This window comes from Candoia aspera, chromosome 8 (genome assembly GCF_035149785.1).
Source record: "Candoia aspera isolate rCanAsp1 chromosome 8, rCanAsp1.hap2, whole genome shotgun sequence".
Classification (NCBI taxonomy): domain Eukaryota; kingdom Metazoa; phylum Chordata; class Lepidosauria; order Squamata; family Boidae; genus Candoia; species Candoia aspera.
The window spans coordinates 15,957,808-15,979,406 of record NC_086160.1 but is presented as its reverse complement, the minus strand read 5'-3'; the positions used below and the strand labels follow the sequence as shown (position 1 = coordinate 15,979,406).

Here is a 21,599-nt window from a genome sequence, read left to right as displayed (position 1 = left end):
AGGGAATCCTTTGTCTAAACAGTTGGTTTTCCTTTTACATTTTAATCTCTGGCATCCCCTTTTGCATAGAACCCATTCTATTTTGTAACTTTTAACCTTTTACCTTACTCGAGGGGAAGGCAATATTGGGGGAAGCAGGGTTTCAAAAATGGCAGACTGAGAGAGAAGGAGGGGGTTGGCTTGAACCCTTCCAACATCAACCTCTTTCCAATCCCTTTTCCTTCACTGTTTCCAATACCCATCTCCAGTCTTCAATTTTTACTCTTCTGTAAAGCTGGAAGCATCATCTTCTTTCAATTAATCTAGCTTACATATTGCGTATTTATTCCAGAATCTCTGCCCATACTCCATTGTCTGTATGGATCCTGAACTATCATAACCATTTAGATGAGTCTTTCTAATCTTTTGTTTCAGACTAATTGTAATCTATTTTTCAAAGCAAAAATAGGGAATAGCTTTATGTGGCGATAAATGGTTGTGCTCCAATAAAGCTTTTAACTATGTATTTTACTTCAGTATAATCAAAACCAGGTTGACATTGTTGGAAGGAAATCTTACAGGGTCCGTTCTGAGTTGGGAATGAAGATACGCAGGCAGTTGCTAGAACAGAGGGGGGTTGCTTTATTGTCCAGGAGCACAAAATACAGAGAAGTTGGAGGTGGCCACACTTGTATTTCCCCACCAGCCCTTTATATAGGGATGCAGGTCTTGTTGTTAGCGAAAGAGCATGAAAGATGTTTTGTCTTAGCCGGATTGCACTTAGTTGGTTTCCTGGAAAGGGGGCACTAAGAATTCTGAGTGTATAACTGACTAGAGATCAGAGGCATTCCTGTGGTGGCACCCCTATTGTTTTGCAGTTTCCTGCTTTTTAGTCAATTTGGCTCTCTGCAGGGCTGTGGCTTTTGTCCGTTGGGTTGGGTTTGGATTGTTATTCTGAGGGGAGGCCCCTTTTCATTTATGCTCAGGTGTTGCCTCTTCGCCTTTCTCCTCTCAGTTTCCTGACCTGATTGGCTTGTGGGGGAATTTGATCAGGTTGTTGGGAGGTTCCTTTATGTCTCATGTCGGTATTCTATTATTCTATTGTGATCCTTTATGTTTAAGGCGTTTCCCTCCTATCTTAAGTCTTTTGCCCTGGAGTTTTCATCTTCTTACCCAGTTTGGGGAAGTGTATTTGGCAGGAAGCGTCTATGGAAGGGGTGGGGGGAGATGTGGTTTGAAAATGGCAGTTTGCAAGAGAAGGGGTGGCATTTCCTTGAATCCTTCCACTTAGTGCAAATCTCTTATTGCTGCACTGACGGTGTTTACTCTGACATCCTTTGTTCTTTCTGTGAAATCCAAAGCAATGAGCACACAAATCCTCCTATAATCTGGACACTATGGAGTTTGAAAGCAGCTGCCTTGGAACAGTTAGGAGACAGGATAATTGGGTGTTAATGAGCTAAATCCAGTATTGATGCTTCCAAGTGGGCTTCCTGGTACCATTTAAACTTAATGTTTCAAAGATCATGCAGATTGGCTCCTCCGATCTGTCAAGCTACTTTTCACAGTTCCACTAAGGAAAATAAAACCACCCCATGCGAGTTCGAATTATCATGTTAATGATTAAGCAGACTACAGTGGTTCTCAAGGGAAGCGGGGTAAAACAGCACGTAAGAGAGGAAAAAGAAATTAGCAGCATTATTTCTTTGCTTGTATTGTGCCTCCTAATTAATTAAAGATGAAAACTTCCTACCACTAACTTATAACGTGGTTTGTGGTTTTACCTTACCATGTTCATGAATCTGGCTGCAGTGAGGCTATGGCTGGGTTCACATAACACAAAACCAAAGAAACCACTTAATATGTTAGTGTAGCGCAGTGGTTGAGGAATTCTGGGAGTTGGTCCACTCAGCTTGAAGTTGACACGGTTGAGAAACACTGGTATAGTGTGTGAGCAATGTCATTCAGCTGGGAGAGTACTCAAAGACGGGCTTCAAGATAATGGGGGAAGCCATCAGGGATGAGATGTGTAAGCTGAGCAAACCCTTTAGAATTGTCCATCCACACACGATGGATCCATCATTTCAAATAGACAGTTCAGTTTACATGTGAATACAGCACCTGTTTATTCTGACTGAGAGCCATGAGTAGCCCAGATGAATGTGAAAGGAAAACAAGGCCATTGCAGGGCCTTTGAAGGTTGTGCTTGCACTCCAATGCAGCTGTTGTTGAGCTTAGGACCCTGATAACTCCTTCAGCTTCCAGCCTCAGAAACCATCCAAAGGGACAGGGCATTAGTAGTAACACCTGCACAATTCTCCTTCCTCATTTAAGCATGAAAATATGCTTGTAAAACAAGAATCCCAAACAGTTGCAAAGTTTAAAACGGCCACTTTATTATGACAGTTTAAACCAGGAAAAAAAAACACACCTGCAAAGTTAAAAGAAAAGAAGGACGCAACCTTAACAAAACCCTTTCTCAAGAATAAGAGTACAGAACATTACCAGAATCAGATTGTGAGTGCAAAGCAATGGCTCCCTCTGTTGTCGCCTTTTTGGATGTGCAGAGGAGTAAGTGGAAATCACCTAACAGAATGTAGGTTTTTTATATAATTGATGGAAAATATGCAGAGCTGACACATTTACAATAAGAAGTTGACCATCAGTCCTGTCTGGAGTTATACAACATCAACATAATAATCTAGCTGTTATATTAAACAGTGTGTTTTGCCATGATTATATTAGACTGTGGATGTATTAATAATGTACATGGTTGTATGTCTGGGAGGACTTGTAATACCACCATCAATTAGAAGAAGAGTTTTATTGTGTGTGTTGTAACACACTGTAATATGTTCTAAAAATGTGAATTTTAGGAGAAAAAAAGCTATTTGTCTCTTTTGCAGTATTTCGTAGGACTGTGTAAGTCATCCAAATTTGGAGGGCAGAACAAGTGGATGGTCCATAACACCTACTGGGAACACCTTAAAAGAAGGGCATATTATTCAAGAATAAAACAATCTGAATTTGGGAAAAAGAACAAGTGAAGCCTAAACGCCAGCAATGTATGATTTCTCTCTTACCCCCTTCCAATATTCCAGTTTGTGAGAGCACCAAAACCTGAATGGATCATTTTGCTGTTAAGAACGTTTCTTCGTGTCTTCTGTATCTCCGAAGCAAAAAGGGAGCCATGAAAGTCCTGGTCTGAGTCAAAAGCCAACAATAATCAATGGCTGCCACACAAAGGAAAATGGTTGCTCCTCAAAAGGCTGAATTTCTTTAAGAAATTATGGAAGATACTCTCTTTTACATTTCAGTCTAATGTAAAAATTAGCAGCCATCATCAAAATAGAGAGTTCTGGAAAAAACATTTCATCTATCACCAATTATGAGAAGTCACAATCAGAGACACCATATCCTATGCCAAATAGTCCACTACGAGGCAAATTGCATTATCCCAACACGCCTTTTCTATACAATTGCCAGAGAAAGAATCAGTTTGCCCTTCTTTGCCCTGGATGTTGCCTGACAAATGGGCTTAGTGCAGCAACTGGCTCTTCTGACCTCACTTTCCTGATCCTTCATTCCCTCAGAAATGCATCACTCTGCATTTAATTGTCCCTGCCTTGCTCATAATAAATTTTAACAATATTCCCAGGGGACATTTGGCTAGCCAGTGAAGCAGCACTGATGTCATGCAGAGCTTCCCTGAACATTCAAAGCCAGTGGAATTACTATTAACTCTTTTAGTTCTGTTTCAGTTCTCTTTTGACTTTGAGGTATTATTACAGAACTAGTAAAAGTAACTCCCATTCTCCTGCAAAACAGACAAACAAACAAAGCACAGTAAGTTATAGGAATCCTGATGCATGTAAGAAATATGGTCCATACAATAAATGCAATGGAAGTTGTCGGTTCATACAGCAGACCTGTGGCCTCAGAGTGGGCAACTTTCCTTTGCGTTTAGACATTTTTGCTCCAAAGTAAATTAACACTGACAACTAGTCTTAACTTTCAAATGTAAGTCTTATGAATGTTATCTTATTAGGGAGAATTAATACATCAAAGAGACCACACTGTCATTCACCATCTATATCCTCCACCAACCCTCCAAACCATACAAGCTTTTCTCCTGGGGATGAGTCATGGGTGACGCCCAGATATTGTGGAACTCAATTCCCCTTAGCCCTAAGCAAGCAGTGAGATATGGGAACTGCATCTGAAAAACATCTGGAAGGACGTAAATGTACATATAAGCAATACGCTTTGTATGGAGGACCTATATATTTTCTGTCACGAGACTTGAAAGATAGAAGACTCTCAAAAAAGGGAGATAAATAGGTGGAGGGAAGTAAATGCAGTCTCAGTCCCTTTAAAGAATATGACTTTTCATCTAAGCAGCAATTTTAAAGAGTGCCCCTCAGGCCTTTTAGCCACTGAACCTCACACACAGATTACACATTCCATGCTGTCTTTTAGAAATGCTAATTCTGTCATATTCTGTCAGATTTTTTCCTTGATGCATTGTAAGATGCTTTTGGCCAGTAGAATGTATTGTTTTCTTCCCAAATCTTCATTTATGTTTGAAGCTCAGCACTTGCGTCTACTTCACAAGCATACAGGTGATAATGAGACTTTATTTGGGTAACAGCTTTTGTCCTCTGAAAAAACTATACTTCAAATAGATTCTATGTATAATTCTAGGGTTTTTCTTGGATGCGAGAAATAAAAAATTTAGCTAAAACAACATAAATTGCAGGTTTATCCTTCTTAACCTCCCTCCTGATACATTGGCTTGAAATAAGTAAATACATCACAATATTAGAGCGATGGCTGCAATTTTAGGCAGAAGCTGCTATTGCTTCATTTTCCTATTGCATGGAAGGAAAATTGTCTCAATGGTGCTGTAACCTATTTATTTATTCAGGTAGTATGATGTGTTTCACCTAATGAAGTATCAAAAGGGGCAATCTTCTCTAAACTCTCTTGTATATCAGTTATGTTCAGACACTGGAATTTTATCAGAAACTCAAATAATAAAATGTGTGCAAGTATTTAATAAATACAGCGTAACATTAAAAATAAATTTAGCTTTTGCTTCTACAAAATTGTGGCATGATCCAAAAATGCTACATATCAGTGCTGTTATACCCGAAACCTGTTCTTCTCTTTCATGTCTGGTGATTTTCAACTGTTATGGTAAGTCAGTCCTGAGTCATGCATCTTGTTTGGAGAGATGGTAAGACCTGTAGGAAATATCCCTTTCACAGAAGCTTTACTGGAAACAGCTAGGATGTCCTCTTAATAAAACTAGGAGGAATACTTGAACTGGAACAAGTGATCTATATAAAACTTTGCTTATTTCTGTAAACAGCTTGATAAACAGGCCAAGCAGTATAGGGGAGTAAAAAAGGAAGGGTGAAATTATCCTACTAAATATTAGCATATAATTTAAAAATCTGATTGCTGGGAAGATATGCATCAGCCTAAGATGCATATCTTCCCAGCAATCGTGAACTATTTATGCTTTCCCAAAAGGACCACCCTTTCTCTAAAAAGTAAAAAGAGCAAAGCTGGTACTTTTTCTCAAATTGGAGATCAAATGGAGTTCTCTGACCGAACCTTGTATTTTTCCTTTATAAGATTGGGACTATCATTAGGGGTTTAATTCATTCACTGAAAAATCCTCAAATAATCTGCTTACATCAGTAAAAAGTCAAACACAAAATTGTGCTTTTAAGTAGCAGTAAATTAAGGGAGATGAAGTTTCCCCCTTCAAATAGCAGTCCTCATCCTAAAATGCATGTATTTAGAACAAATGAAAATGAACTTATTCTTTTTCAGTGTACTCTATAGTATAAAAATGTTTGTATTATAGAGATGCAAAAAAAAAAAAAAGTCCAGAACGGTAGACCTGGATTTAAAAAAATCATGAAAAGAGAAAAAAATTCACTTCTAGAAGTTTCAGAACAGAACAAATAACCATTTGAAAAGAAAGTAAAACTAAGAAACTAGAATGAAATCTCCCTTTTTGTGTTTGATTCACAGCACACTATACTTAAAATGGGACTGTTGCTCTTATGTGTCATTTGACCTTAAGGCATGATCTCCCCTAGCAAGTTTTGTTTCTGAAAACATGCAAACGAACAAACAATTTAATGTACTTAAAGAAAGATCAAATATTTCATTTTATGTCTGTTTTATTTTAAAAAGGAGTCAAAGAAATGTTTTAAGAATACCTATATTCTTCCTTTTTACACCTTTTATTATTAACACTTACAAAAACATTCAAACACTGAGGAAAAAATTAAATAACTTTGGAAGCAGAGCTCATTTTTTTTCTGCCTACACACATACAACAATTCTGAGCTGTTGACATAGCCCCCCCCCCATTCATAAAACCCTTACAACTATTGTCAAACATAAATTAAGTAAATCATAGGCACTAGTTTATCATATTCATGTTTCCACACTTCAATATTCCCGAACCTATAAAACACAGAAAGTCATAGGATGTCCTGGCAATCAAATAAACTGGCAATGTGAAAGTCTCCTCTAATTACACTTTTTTTTCAGGATTCTAAATTTGCTGGATGTTTATTACAATGTGGCAGCAGGAGGATGCACTTAGAACTTAATGCACCGTCAGAATAAAGTAAGAGGTGAGCTTCATAAAAACAACACACTTATAAATTAAGGTGATGCCGCTTAGTTAAAAAGGCAGCATCTGGATGTTTGAATAAAATATTCAGTTAAATATTTTTCTAGTAAAAGTAGAAATGAGAATGTCTTCACTTATGAAGACTGCAGTATCTGCTTTGCTAGAGCCCCATTTTAGAAATTAGGCTAGGTAAAATTACCTAAAAATATTTGGATACCTCATGTTTTCTGCTTAGCACTTTAAATGTATTGGACTAACAGTGCAACACAGTTTGGTTAACTTCTCTTCCTACAATTATTGGCTACACTGATTTCAGAAGACACTCCAGTTCAATTCATTTTGATCTGACTTGACTGTAATTTAGGATGTTTTAACAGTAACATTCCCAGCTAAAGGAATGTCACTTCCCACACTGTACTTGTGATTCATAGAAGTGCAAGTAATTCCACTTCTGTGTAAAGCTGAGAGGTGGGAATGAACTCTGCAAAGTCTTCATTATGCCCCTGTCTTACTTGGTAGGTGATTTATATTATAAAGATCTATATTGTGCCAGCAGAACCCAGCATCTAAAGATTCCAGAAGTGAGGAATCCCACCACTTATGGAAGATCATAGAAGGGCTATTCCTTTAAATTAAAAAAAAAATATATGCCTGAGTGCTGAGATTGATGTCGAGTCCTATCCTGCCTTGGTCACATTTCCAATTCAAGTAAAAATTGCATGGCTTTTAATCCACTAATCTATGAAGGCTAGCTAAAAAATCAAGGACTGGAATCCCCAAACCAATTACTCTTCTTGTAAAATTCAAAAGTACACATTTTAGGAAGCAGGCATGAATGAGGTTTTCAAGCTGCAAACAGAGTATGTTGTATTTTTCAGACTTTACCGAGACGGTATCCTAGCTAAGAACTTTTTTTTTTTTTGCTCTGTACTTTAGACAACACAAGGAAATGTCATTCTAAGAGACTGCTGCTCTTTCCTTAAAAAAAAAAAATCTTGCAACTGACCTACTCTCAACTTCCTTTTGATACATAACTTATTTTCTGTCTTCCACTACACCCTAAAACAACTAAAAAGGGGGTTGATGGGGCTTTGGGTATCAATAGTACTAGTTTTCTACTGTGTGAGGGGTACCCTGACAACAAGGACTGGCAAAATAGTGAAAAGCTGACAACTGTTAGAGGAACAAACCACTTTGTAAACATACTGTGGCAGAGCTTTTTTTTTCTTTTTTCAAACTGTTACCAACAATGCAAAATACAAGTATAAGGCAAAGTACGTAGTTAAAATCTTAATAGGGGCAATAACCTCAGCAGAAGTATTTACAATTAAACACACCTTTAGGAAGCTGATCTTTTAAAAAAAGGATAAAGAAGACTTCCTCATACCATGTAACATTACCCACATGAATGTATCATTTGGTATCAGCAGTACAACTGATTTCCTCAGAACAGTGTTCCTCAATCTTGGGAACTTTAAGATGTGTGGACTTCCAACTCCCAGAATTCTGGCTGGCTGGAGAATTCTAGGAGTTGGAAGTCCACACATCTTAAAGTTCCCAAGGCTGAGGAACACTGCCTTAGAATCTCTGGGCTACAGGTGCATAGTGGTCTTTTCTTCATGTTAACTATAGGCATGTTCAGTTGCGTTCCAGGCATTAAGCATGTGGCGATATTTCTTAATCAATACTCCACCTTTCTTCTTCCAGGAAGCTTGCTCTAAAAAGGACTCATGCATTTAAAAACGTGGCTGCAAAAACAAAGGCTATTTTCCTGAGCCAGGAACAGCTAGTTTTAGGATTGTACAACTGACAAGGAGCCCTTTTGGCAATCATAATATTATACAAAACCTGATATGACAAGTCAACGTAAAAGAATGCAACCTATGCTTATTAAGTCTCAAAGGCCTGGGTTTTTTTTTTAGGAAAAAAGCAAAAGATAAAAAATGGTATGACTCCCCTACCACTCCCACAGTGAGACTCCAGAGACAACTGTTCTGTTGTGACTCAATTTCTCCACCCACCTCTTCCTCAATTGTTTAAAACCATCTCACGAGCCCAATAGCATTTTACAATCCAATGTTTGCTTTGATCAATGTTAACATTTTTATTTTACATGTTAAAAAAAGCCTTGCTCTTTAAAATCAAGTAATATATGATCTTTCAGAATTATTTTTGCTTAACATTTTATGTGCTGCTTTTTTTTCCAAAATGGCTATTTCTTTGGCATTTTAAGGTGTTTGCCCTTGTATCCACGTTGACTGTTGTAGCCATGTGAGCATTTATAACAATTTTAGGAAGCAGGGAAGTAGAGCTTCAGAAGTGATACGTGATTCACGTAAAAATGATCTGAGTGATCACCAAGTATCCGATGTTAATGTCATTAAAGTGCTGTTTTATAATCTCTGCCAGCTTGTGCTAATTAAAGACAGAGAGATTTGGGGAGTCTTAACCCCCCCAAAGTATTTTCCAATCAGTCTGCATATTGATCTGTGGTTTAGCCTGGTGAAAGAGTACCTGCTGAGTTACGTAGCTTTGCTGTTCAGTAGCAGCCATCCTTCCAGCTCTCATCTTTTATGCTGCTGTAAGTTTTGGGAGCTGGCAGTGATCTGGAACAGAGAAAAGGAGATCAGAAAGCTTCTCCAAGATAAAGGTTTTCTGGTTCATTCTAGCCCTATTTGTCTATTTTTTTCTCTTAATGGAAAGAACACAATTTGACAGGCAGGCCAGGAACAAAAGTGGAAATATTCAGAGATTCTGTACTATTTTATTCCTAACACCAATGAACTTCGGTATCAGCAATAATATTCCACAACGCCTTTTCTTACTCCTCCATTCAGTCCCCTAATGATTCCACTTGTTTCCCACTTGAAGAGGTTTTCATTCATCTGCCTTATGCGCTTTACTGTATAATGATTTTTGTTTTACTCTTTAAATTTAGCAGGTACGATTTCACCATGTTGAGATTAGCTCTGTGCTTCATTTCTACCTTCCACAGTTGCCTTCTGAATAGGAGGAAGATTGTCCTGTGTACATACGGAGCCCGCAAACGCACCGCTGCTTTGCCATGCTGCCCCTACAGTCTGCCCTTAAGGTGTATCTTGAACAGAGCCACATTGTGCTGCTATCTGTACCGTTCGTCCATGCCACACTGTAATGGCAGCAATTGGTGGTTTTTCCTGGCTGAAATTCAAAAGTCCTGAATTGTGGGAAAGCCATCACCAATCACTATACGGAGTGTTGGCTGGAATGGTGCTTGTTAGGTCCAGGATCTCCATCCAATCCATGTTTTCCCCCAGAAAATGTTTGGCCTATTAAACTGCTGCCATCACTAGATGGCAGCAAAAGAGCTGGTTGTTGTGCAGACCAGACCAGCTGCTGCCTAAGTGCTTTTGTATCCAGAGTGTGACAGAAGGGTTTGGGTGTGAGGGGGAGAGGTCTTCCGCTGCGGGTGTGTCCACATTGTTTCTCCAGAATAAATACTGACTCATTTACCTTTTGAACACAGAGTGACAGTAAAGAGTTAGAACTGTTCTATCTCTTGGCTGCCATCTAGTGGTTGTCTGGATTTGTGCAGCCAAAATGCAGCTGCAGATGGAATGTGGTTGAAGAGCCTGAGTTTGGGAAATAATTTTACTGATTCTTGTATGAAATCATAGTATGCACACACACACACACACACACATGTGCACCTTCACACACATGCACATGCAGAGAGATAGCTCTAATAATCCAAAAAAATAGGAGAGGAAAACCATCTGTCATACCGTGGAGCTATATATGTACCAGGTTATATTCTATGGTGGAATGAACTTTTTAAAAGATCACATTGTGAGGAAAGGAATGGAGATCCAGGACTTCCCTGAGAACAGCAACTGCCGGGAAAGGAATTCCACAGCTCAGAAGTGAGTGATTTCAATGGCACTTTCAATTCCACGCTTTAAGGCCGGAGGCCAGTCAACTGCTAGACCCACCAAGGAGCAGGAGAAGCCAGGATTCTGGTCTCCCTCACAGCCAAAGCTGCACTGTGGAAGAGAGGTGGGCCCAGGGACCGGACGAGTGGAGGCAGTCCCACAGCAGGCCTGTTGTAGCTGAACCATGTTGCCTTGGCCTCCTCCTCCATGGGTCATCAGCTCTTCTTTCATTTTCCCATGGAAAACACTACTCTCCTGCTGGAACTTCTTGGACTATCTTCAGCTTGCCCCAGGCAGAGGCTGCATGACAAGGATATGTCCTAAGCAAGCATATTGGAGGGATTTCTTTGTGCTGCAGTAAGTGAATTGTGTAGACAAGTCCAGAAATGGGTAATGTATTTGCAAACATGCATTCTTTAGGAAAAAAATTATTCTTGTATTCCCCTAGGACAACATGACTCTGAAGGGATGAATGAGGTGTACAAAAACTACAGCCCTCTAGCCAATGACACCCACAGGGACAATTTCTTTTCTCATCGAATTGTCCTAGATGACCTCATAAATTTTGTTATCAAAGGTTTCATTGCTGATAATACATTTCTTGCTTAAATAAACCCCTCAGGAATATCAGTATTATTTACTGATTACAATTTTAGGTCAGTTTTTGCTTAAAGTTATCCTATGACAGGGTGACTCAGCCAATAGCGCACATACGCATGTTCATAGCTCTTCATGCAGGGAATGAATGGGGGAGACTAGAAGGTACGAGAAGCTGGGTAAGCAAGTAGTGTGCAGTCGGTGCATGCACAGTCATGAGCCATCTACTGGCTTATAAGATATACAGAAAATGTCTTTGCAGTGAAGAATCTATGTAGCAATTCCATAAGCAACCCCCAAATTAGAAAGACAATGATGTAATTGAAAAAGAAAAAAAAAAGAGAGAGAAAAAGTTCAAGTATAGATGTAAGTCAAAATGTACACATAGCAATGATTCTTTAAAATTACAGTTATTTCATTTAAAAGCAGCACAAAATAGTGTGCAAACTTTAGATTTCTCCAGAAGTCTGCATCGTAAAAGGCAGGTATGAGACAGGCAGTAAAGTTAGGCTGGATGTTTCAGTCATGAAATCACAAATTGACTCTACCTAACTTTCTGGCTTTGTTGATATAAGGACAGCAGTAGCCATAAAACATGCAGGTCCTTCGTCTATCCATACTCTCATCTTGAACTTCATTCATCCCAAAGTCAGAAAAGTAGATTTAAGTCACCCACTCCCCAGATTACACAAAAAATATCATTTTTCTATATTACCATATTCTCAGAAAAAGCCGAAATGATCCCCTCCCCATTGAAAATAAATTATTTTTGATAAAAAAAAAAGTGTCTTCTTCTCAGAATAAATATGTAGACAAACCACTTTGGCTATATAGAGCTTGCTACCCAAGACACGAACGTTTCTTTTGAATGATGTTTTTTGCCATGTACAAAGTGAAAGTGGCAGACTCACCTGCGAATGGGCTGTGCGAGTTTACTGCGAGGCACTGGTATGCCCCCCGTGCAGGGGGCACTAGGTCTTGGCAAGCCACTCCTCAACCCTGTCGTTCCTGCAGGTCTGGTAAGGGTAGCACTGTTGATGCTGCTGGCTGGGCTTGGAGAGGCAGAATTGGGAGCTGCTAAAGGCCCTGGTGAAGAGCTGCTGTGCGGGAGCTGTGCGGCTTCTGGAACAGAGCTAGGTCCATGGGTATTAAATGCTTTTACTGGCTGTCTCAGAGCCAGAGGTGATGGTGCTGCTGGAGACCGGAATTTACTGGGCGACGGAACTGGAATATCACCAAAAGAAGACAGTCATATTCAGTGTCAAGCAATAAAACAGCTGCAGTTTAAAATCAGACAGAACCTAAAAGTATTAGCCATGTAGTAGAACAGAACCCAACATACATATGTTAATATTTCACAATAGTTAATACTTCTAAATGTTCTGAGACATGTAATATGTCAAGTTTAAATGGCAATATGCTTTCAGTATTCTACCAGAAAATATTAGCAATTTAATAAGTAGCAGTACAAATAAAAACAGCTGCATTGACAAATAACTGTGCAGCTATTTTGTTCTGATCGTTTCAGCAGCTAACTAGTTTTCATTGATGATGTGTATACAGTTGCGTAAGTAAATGTATTTCAGTAATCCTTTACTGAAAAAGGAAAGAGGACTCTTTCTACTATGTGCTCCTCTGCTCTAGTTAATTTCTTTAATATTTGGATTTGGCTTCTTTTTAAGCAATTGCTAATTGTAGATTAAGCCTTAATTTTGCTGTTAATCTGCTGTTTAAAATTATCAGTGTCATACATCCAGATATTACCTATTACATCAGAAAAAGTGGATAATATGTTCAGCAAACTAAGAATGTAGTTATTTTAGCCAAGGTTATTACGTAGGTGTACAATATACAGAGAAAACAACATTAAGTAATATGTTACAATATTTTAAATTGTGTATGCATGTACCATATTGAAACTTAACAAGTATTTACTTCAACTATTTCTATTAGACTGTAAAAGGGTATTTGATCAGATGAAAAAACAACAAATAAATGAGCTCTCATTTATTCATAATACAGTGAATTCACAATGTAAAGTAGCATTGTTAACAACCAGATTTAAGTCTGGACTAACTATAAGTGAAAATAACTCCTACGTTCAAAATATGGACCAAATATACTGTATCTCAAAATAAGGATATATTTGATGATAAGCCACCCAATAGAAAAGTAATCATGCAAACAGTGTAAGGCACTACCAATTTAAGAGATCCAGGAATAAGAATTACATTTCAAGAAAATGGCTAGATTTGATACTTAACAGATGAATTACATATTGCAGATTCCTATAATCTCAATTCTTCTGATCCTTCATATATTTATGCTTTCCAAATGATTGTATTAAAATACAAAAGGATCTTTCTGCCAAGAATATTTCTAGGGGAATTACCATGGTGGCATTATGGAATAAGACATTTTGAGGAGCAGACAATGGGCACATGGTAGGAAAAAAACCCCAAAGTGGTTTTGAAAAATATCAACCTAACGAATTACAAAAACTGTTAAATAATGTTAGTAGGATGTTTGAGAAGCCTCAAATGTAACTACAGATCTTGAAAGCTCTTGGACCTGTAAGGAAATAAATGCAATTCCAGCACAGTGTAGTAAAACTCTTTTGACAAACACAATAGTAAATTCAAGGATGAAAATATTTTTTGATATTCCAGGAGCCATTACATTAAAAAACCCCATAAGTTTCTCTTTAAACACTCTTAAGATATCCTATGAATAAGGCTTCCCAAGCTGGCTTTATAAAAAACTTCATTTTCCTGCAAAACTCACTGCCCACAGCTGTGGATTTTGCAGTAACAAAAAAGGTCTTTACAACTGAAAGCACATAGCTCAGAAAAGGGTTTCTTTGTTTGAGCTCTAAATCATTGCCAGTCTGATGTAAGTATTAATGGACTGTCTACTTTGTTGCATTCTGAAATAAGCCTTTGCTCAGAGATGTTTCCTTGTAACCACACTTAACAATCTTTGCATATCTACACCGTATCTACACCACCCACTTTCAACATGAATAAATTCAGCACACAAATTAGGTGTCACCCCTTACTGGTGCCACGCTAATTAGGATCCTCCTCTCAGGGCAAACACTGACTCAAAAATGAAGCCCTCTAGTAAGATAATAACACACAGATCTTGAGCGATACTAACCCAATAGGCAAAAATGTTCTCTATACATGTAAATATAGGCATGCAACATAATAGCCACTCTTTATTATGTAGCAGGCAACAGCCTAATTTATGAATAAAAAATTGTAACTTCTTACAGACTGAGGTACAGTATATCAAGGAAATCAAACTGGTTTCTACCACTTGGTGTAAAATCAAGGCATTAATTAAGAAATACTGTATATTCTTGATCAGTGTAACAGATTACTAGATGCATGTCTAGAAAAGCATAGATATGTAGTTCATCTAGCACTGCAACCATTAAGATGACCAAAGAACCTTATGCCAAAAGATTAGCGATAATGCTTATCTCTTTTCCAATCAAACCCCAAGGTAACTGTTTAAATTTTAAATTGATGCCTGAAGTCACTTATAGATTGAAGAAACAAACCAAAGCTCAATCTAAGCAAGGCTTGTAAAGCAACTAAATTTCAGGTGATGCAAAATGGCTTTGATTTTTCAGGTAGTTGGGATTGTTGCAAGAATCCTGACATTGGCTTTGGGTGGGTATGTGTGAAATAGAAGTCTACAGCAAAGGTATCCAGTGTAGATGATCGTAACACTGTATGATTTGTGTTGCTCACCAAAAGCTACCTACCAAGTTTCTGAAGCTTTTAGTGAACATTATCTGGGTCTTTATATTGCGAGACCTGCATAAACACTGGAATGGTATCTTCACCTTGTTCACCACACAAAATTTCTGAAGTCCATCAATGTTTGTATTCTATGATCACTCTGAGCTTTCCAATTAATGTGGGCAAGCTTCTTTCTAAAATGCCAAGGCTTTTTAAAAAATCCTGTGATCAAGTTAGCTACTATTCTCTCAAAGACTCCATATATTACCCTGACGATATTAAGTCCCATAGTCACTCTGTGTGTTTTTTTTAAGCAGAAAAGAGGGATAAAAATACTTTAGATTAAATAGTTGTCCCATGACTTTTCCAAAAGCATGATATAAGAAAACCAAAAATAATCTGGCATGCATCTCTTTAAAAAAAGGGAGGGCACTGATGAAAATAACGAGCTTCATAAAGTATACTTCTTTCAACAAGTAACTTAAACCACCATGAATTTCAGAGATATCGAACTTGAATAACATTAGCTGGTACAGTGTTGCTTAAATACGACACAGTGACATAAGTCAACTCCCAATGTCTCCAACTTCAACCCCCCCAAAAAAGCTGTTAATTTCCTAGCTGCAAGAATTTTTACTCTGCTGTCTTAAAGCAGCCTACAAAGATGACTGAATGGAGGTAAGTGCCAGTAAAGATGCAATGAAAGATTCTATCCAGAGAGGATGAGCATCAAACGGTCTTAGAACTTCACCCAGTATGCCTAGTTGACTTAAGGCAAAGACAACTGAAACCAATCTGCATAACTAAGGGAGCTTCTTCCTAGACAGCAAGAAAGACGTTCATTTGTCCAGTCTCCTCAACAAGAGTTAATCCTTTTCTGACAGCTCTGGCTGTGCTGAATCTTGCACCAGGCTTCAAATATTCGCATTAGCTGACAGCTTCTGTCCCAAATGTACAATTCAAACCTGCTTTGAGGGCTAGGTACAGGGTGACAAAAGAATATGGCGAGGTTCTATATAGGAGCAAGTGTGACGCTGAGGATTAATATTTACTGGTGAATACATCAACTGCAAAGTTTAAACACATAAGGAAACAATTTTCTGACTTTAGCTGGAGTGCAGTAAGAGGCTATAAGCTAATTACCTCCTTTGGCAGCTGGAGTATGAAGTAGTTGTTTGGTTTTGAAGGCAACACGGTGCAAATTTTTCTGCTTTTGCAGAGCTGTTGAAACAAAGACATGTTACGTCTGTCTAAACAGAGGAGATAAGAACTTTGAACTACATTCAAATTTCACTCAAGATTCTAAGACTGTAATTTTTGTATAGAACATCAGAAAATATAAACAAAAATTGGCAGAATAGCTTTCAAAAGCTGTTATGGCTCCAGTAATGGTAGCAGTAGCAGCAGCAAAGTGTTTTATTTTAAAGAAGTGATGCTCACCACAGTAAGAACTGTCAGAAAATTTGTAGAATAAAATGCATTATGTGTTTTAGCAAGCAAAGAATTTTTGCAGGCCAAAATAATATTAATAAATAATATTTGCACACCTAGAAGTGAAAACAAACCACCAGCCAATCATGCAAAGCCGTATCAGTGCAAGGTTAAACTTAAGAACACAACTGTCTCATTTATCAGCCAAGGTTCATAAAGTTTCACTTCAATCAACTTTAAAAGAGGTAGTTTGTTTTTCCCAAAGATAAGTTCATTTATTTCTCAACCAAAATTGCTAACTTTTCCCTTTCCTATTTCAAACTAGCATTTCTTCATTCCAAACAGCTTCCAATACTCAAATATTACAGTGATTGTTATTGAACAATCCATTCCTTTTATACAGAAAAGGCAAACCCAAAAAGTAATCAAAATCTTTGTGGCAAGAGGCTCTGCAATCAACATGGGAGAGGGGAAAAGAATATATGATGTCATATAGGAAAGCTGATATATGAAAAGCAACATAAATCAATACAGTTTGTCCACTCCAACAGTCATCCTCAGAAACAGAATTAACTTCTGGATCAGCAACGTGGAACACACCTTAAGATCTTCTGCCTTTCTTCAGTGTATGAATTCCCTGTTTTCTAACCAGATGACCACTTCTAACATACCTTAAATTGGACAGACATAACTAAACTCATTTTGAGGATAATCAATCAATTACTTGACAGGCATTTAGGAGAATAGTCAGATTTATTTTAATTCCTGTTGGCAACCATCTCTCTCACACTTAAATTCAGGGAGAAGGGGACAAGAAGGGGAAAAATTGCGTGTGAGACCTGGGTCATCTTCAGTTCACAGCTGGTTTCTTTTCCCTAGGCCTGAATCAAATGTTAGGTCTGAACCGGGCTTTAAAGGCTGTCTGTGCTTTTTATTCCTCTGGATTTCTGCACTAGTGCCTTGAGAATACCTAGATAAAACTGTAAATAAGAAACTATGTTTTGCTACGTTGTTTCCACTACATTTTAGAAAGCGAAAAATGGTTAATAAACACAAATTAGCAATTTATTTGCCTTAGATCTTAATCCACCTTCCTTCAACAAGAAAGGAAAAATATATTTCTCTGCTTTCTGAAAAAGATGTATCAACTTTTCTGACAGGGGAGTCCTAATTCTCATTCAGGAGTGAATCCTACTAAATTCAAACGTAGGCTGTGATATTACACGAACACTTAGCTTACCTCAAAGAACCCACTTGCAGATGAATATGCAAAGGATTGGTCTCACATATTTAAAAACTTTTTACTTACTAAAATAGTTTAGTTTTTAACATCTGCTTAATAAAAACATTTTAGGATCTAAATCAAAAGCAATAGTCTTGATTGTCACACATCAATTTTTTTATCTTTTGATCACTATCACAATATAATTTTGCCATACTGAATGAGGCCGAAGATTCATCTACTACCTGTCTCCAATTATAAATAGATAAAAAAATTTTCAGGAAAGCACTTAAAAAAAAAAAAAAATCCCAGTACCTGTTATAAGAGAGTTTACTGCCTATGAGCATATATGTTCACACAGACACATATATAATGGATTTCACGACTAGCCACACTTAAGCAAAAAATTTGGCTATGTGTGCTCTGGATACCAAAAAGGATGAAATACTTAAATTATAATAAATCAGAAAACTCACATCTGAGTCCAAGATCCTGAAGATGAATGTCATTCTGTCATACTCAGCTTGTGTATGTTTTGTATATTTAATAAATACGTCCATAGATAAGGAAACTGATTGTATTGTTGCTATTACAATTGTCAAGATTATCTGCTTTTTACTTTGTTGTTCCAGCTTTTGGGCAGATAGTATCACAAATGCACAAGCTGTATAAACAATTCAAAATGGAGCCTCAAGAAAATTAGACTGGCATGTCGTAAGATGCTTACTAAAACGTATGAAAGGCACGGAGCACTCATATTATCAATATACTACATGCTACAACGGAGTCATAGCTAGGAACAAATCTTTCAACTGAAAGGCATACCACTGTTCATTCCTATCTACAAATACTCAGTTAAATGTTAACTACTAAAGATGCTTATCTACCATAGTTACCCGAAGAAAAAAGTCTGAATTTAAGATCCCCCCCCCCAAAAAAAAGAGTGGAGAAAAGCAAAATATAAACAAAGCCCTTGCACTTCCCAGCTTTCCTACCTTGTCAACCTAAAGTTGGCAGTTCTGGTTCTGTGACCAACGTTGGAGATTTCCCTTCCCCCCATGTCCATGTATCTGTAAAAGTATGTGCTACATGTATGGGCAGTATTAAGAAGACCACATTCCCCAAAAGGCCAGGGGAATCTGAAACTGATCCTAGCTGCATTTATGGATCACTCTCTTTCACAGACCTAAGCCATTCAATCACACCACTCATTTCTTTCGCCCCAAAGGCAGAATCAACAGCAGGATGAGCAGCAGCAACAACGGAAACAGGATGAGGGAAGTTACCTGCATTGGGAAGAGAAGTGGGAGGACAAAGCTAGAAGAAGATGAGGATAAAGAAGAGGCACTTGGAGAGAAAGAAATGAGAGAGAGAAAGCCTGTTAAATTGGGTTAAATTAACTAGGCAAAGGGCCTCTGCCAAGCAGTTGCTACACTTCAAAGACATCCAGGGTCTAGAGCAGCGGTAAAATTTGCATCTATCTGCACCTCTGTCTATTCACTTATTTTCAACAATGTCTTCTGTTCGTCTGAGCAATGACTCCTCTCCCTAAATTCAAACATAATTATAATGAGTCTTCCTGTTCAGTAAATATAACTATCTGCATTTAGTATAATTGGTACTTACCTGATTTTAAATCAGTTTAATGAGATTAGGTAAAGGTTATTTCTTGACCTCAATAATAGTAGGGGTTTTAATTTTTAATCATCAAAATAAATTGCACTATATTACAAATATACAAATATTACTATATTATATTGCTATATAATAGTAATATATTTATATTTATACTGTATAATGTAATATAATATAGTAATATATCACTATATTATATTAGGTTATATAAATATAATACTACTTACTACAGTATTACTACAATATTGTAATATTACTATATTACAAAAAGATCCTTAAGATTATTCACTGAAACAATTTTATGTCCTCTGCCTGCCCCTAAACAAAAAAGAAATTGTTCCCCATTCCAGGAAATAAAAAAACAGCACAAAATAGCTATTTTGAAATATGCAATATTCAATTAACAGGGGAAGCATATAAAGTATTTCAGCTAGATTTAAGAAATCCTCATGATTTTAGTTGAAGTTTGATTCTGAGTCTAATCTAGGTATAGTTTGTTTTCAGGTCATCCCCAATCTGAATTATTTTTTAAAAATCCTAGTTTGTGTTAACCATGAAACATCACTACATTTGAACCCACAATACTCTCTTAACGCTGATTAAATGTTTTTTGTTTTGCTTTTCCAGACACATACCCCTTCTGTGGCCACATGCTTTGTCTGCCTTTTCTCTAATAATTCACCTCTGCTGCCAAACCTAGCAGTCTAGTTTCATAGCAACTTTGGGAAGAAAGCTTGCCTAATAAAGATTATCTTTAGGTGGTTACAATTGAGATTGAAGTTACTTCTTTCCTGTGCCACTTGAGTATGAAGGTATGTCTCACTCACTTATTCTAATATATGCCCTGAAGATGTCAGCTGACATCAAATAAGTGATACCAGAAATGTGAGGGGAAAAATTCATTTGGAATCATTTTTTCCCATTTACCCGTATCTATCCCTGAAAACATATTTCCGAGAGATTTCTCATCATGCACAACTTTTCTAAAACTTCTTCCTTCCACCACTCCTTTTTGCCTTAACAAAATTATTGTTTTTACTTGCTATCAAATGAAGTTTTTCATGAATCAAAATATATCTACTGATGAACAAGTGCTGGTTATGAAGAAAGATCTGAGAAAACTTAGAAAGCTGGAAGCTGATAATGAAGTGTAGTTTTGTGGACAAAGTTTTGTAGAAAATATGCTGGTATTAAGCTGCAAAACAAAGGTTCTCTGAGGAAACAGAAATGAGAAAGCACTGATCTCTTTTCTGGGAGAATTTGGGGAACAACTAGAAACATTTCTTCTGTTTTGCTGGAGATGGGAATGGAGTTGGGTAAACTTCTGTCCAAGCCAGTGCTGGGCAATTATTAACTCTTTGCTTTTGATTATGCAAATAAATTCATGGCAGTCCACTGAGGCAGGAACTTGAATTACGGAATTAGCAGGAAAGGACTACGTGAAGACGATCCTGTCCATGTCCAGGAAAAGAAGATGACTGTGTTTTACTGTACCCCAAACGGCCAAAGTTGACTGAGTAGGGTCCCCTGTCGCATTCTGCAGCTGGATAATGTTAAGTAAGTAGCTGATGTATTGAGTCTGTGCTAATTTGGGAATGCCAGCAATATTTTCAGGGTGTATTGCAGAAAAGTGATGGCAGGGAAGAAGCCAATACCAGCAAACAAGCAACTATAAGCTGTGAAAATTATCTTGACTGCTCAACAAACCCTGACTGAAATAAACTACAGCTTACGTTATACACTAACACAGCTGTCAGCTCTGAACTTTTGAATGGTATAAAAATAAACACAGTTTTTCAGTACAGGTCCCAAAATCTGTAAATGTTCTGACATTGCTATATGCATATTAATGAAATATATTGACATTTTTATCAGTCAATGTACTTTTCACCACTAATATAGTAGGCATGCAACTTCGGAAAGCTTACGCATGGAATGAAAAAAGGTAATAGTTTTAAACAGAAATCAAAGCAACCTTGTCAAGTTAAGTTCATGCAGAACAGCAGTCTGAAGAGGGAAGAAAAGGTCACTATAATAGGGTAGTGCTTTGTAAAAGAAAATCCAATAAAAACCTGAAAAGTAAATTACAAATACAGGAAAATATATAATGGCAGGATTTCTATGTATCAAACTTAAGAATACATCAAGGGGCAAACCCCACACAATGTTAAGCGCATACTGTACAAAGCATTAAATGCATCTTTGTTTAGCTGAAAATAGCTATGGCAACTGGGACAACAGATGGGAAGGCATTCTTCCAAAGTAAAGCCCCCAACTCATACAAACATCAGTTTCAAGAAAATATGTTAGTAATAACTAGGTAGGATATTCAAATCCCTTTCCCCTGCAAGTGCTATGGACTTGATTCTGATTGAGCTACCCAGGAGCTACTACTTAGCAGTTAAGCAAGA

General features: G+C 37.5%; 1 protein-coding gene across 3 annotated transcripts in view; it reads right to left on the bottom strand.

The window, feature by feature from the left end:
• Positions 1 to 8,169: 8,169 nt before the first annotated feature.
• SLAIN2 (SLAIN motif family member 2) overlaps positions 8,170 to 21,599 on the bottom strand; it is a 33,268-nt gene continuing 19,838 nt past the window's right edge. For 2 of the 3 annotated variants that reach the window (XM_063310652.1, XM_063310651.1), the window contains 2 exons: positions 12,060 to 12,372; positions 8,170 to 9,246 (listed from right to left, as the gene is read on the bottom strand). In XM_063310652.1, coding sequence (XP_063166722.1) covers positions 9,180 to 9,246; positions 12,060 to 12,372 — 380 coding nt within the window. In that variant the 3' untranslated portion in view covers positions 8,170 to 9,179. Of the gene's footprint in view, positions 9,247 to 12,059; positions 12,373 to 16,043; positions 16,122 to 21,599 lie in introns of all 3 variants that reach the window. The other variant, XM_063310653.1, reaches the window with a different exon arrangement.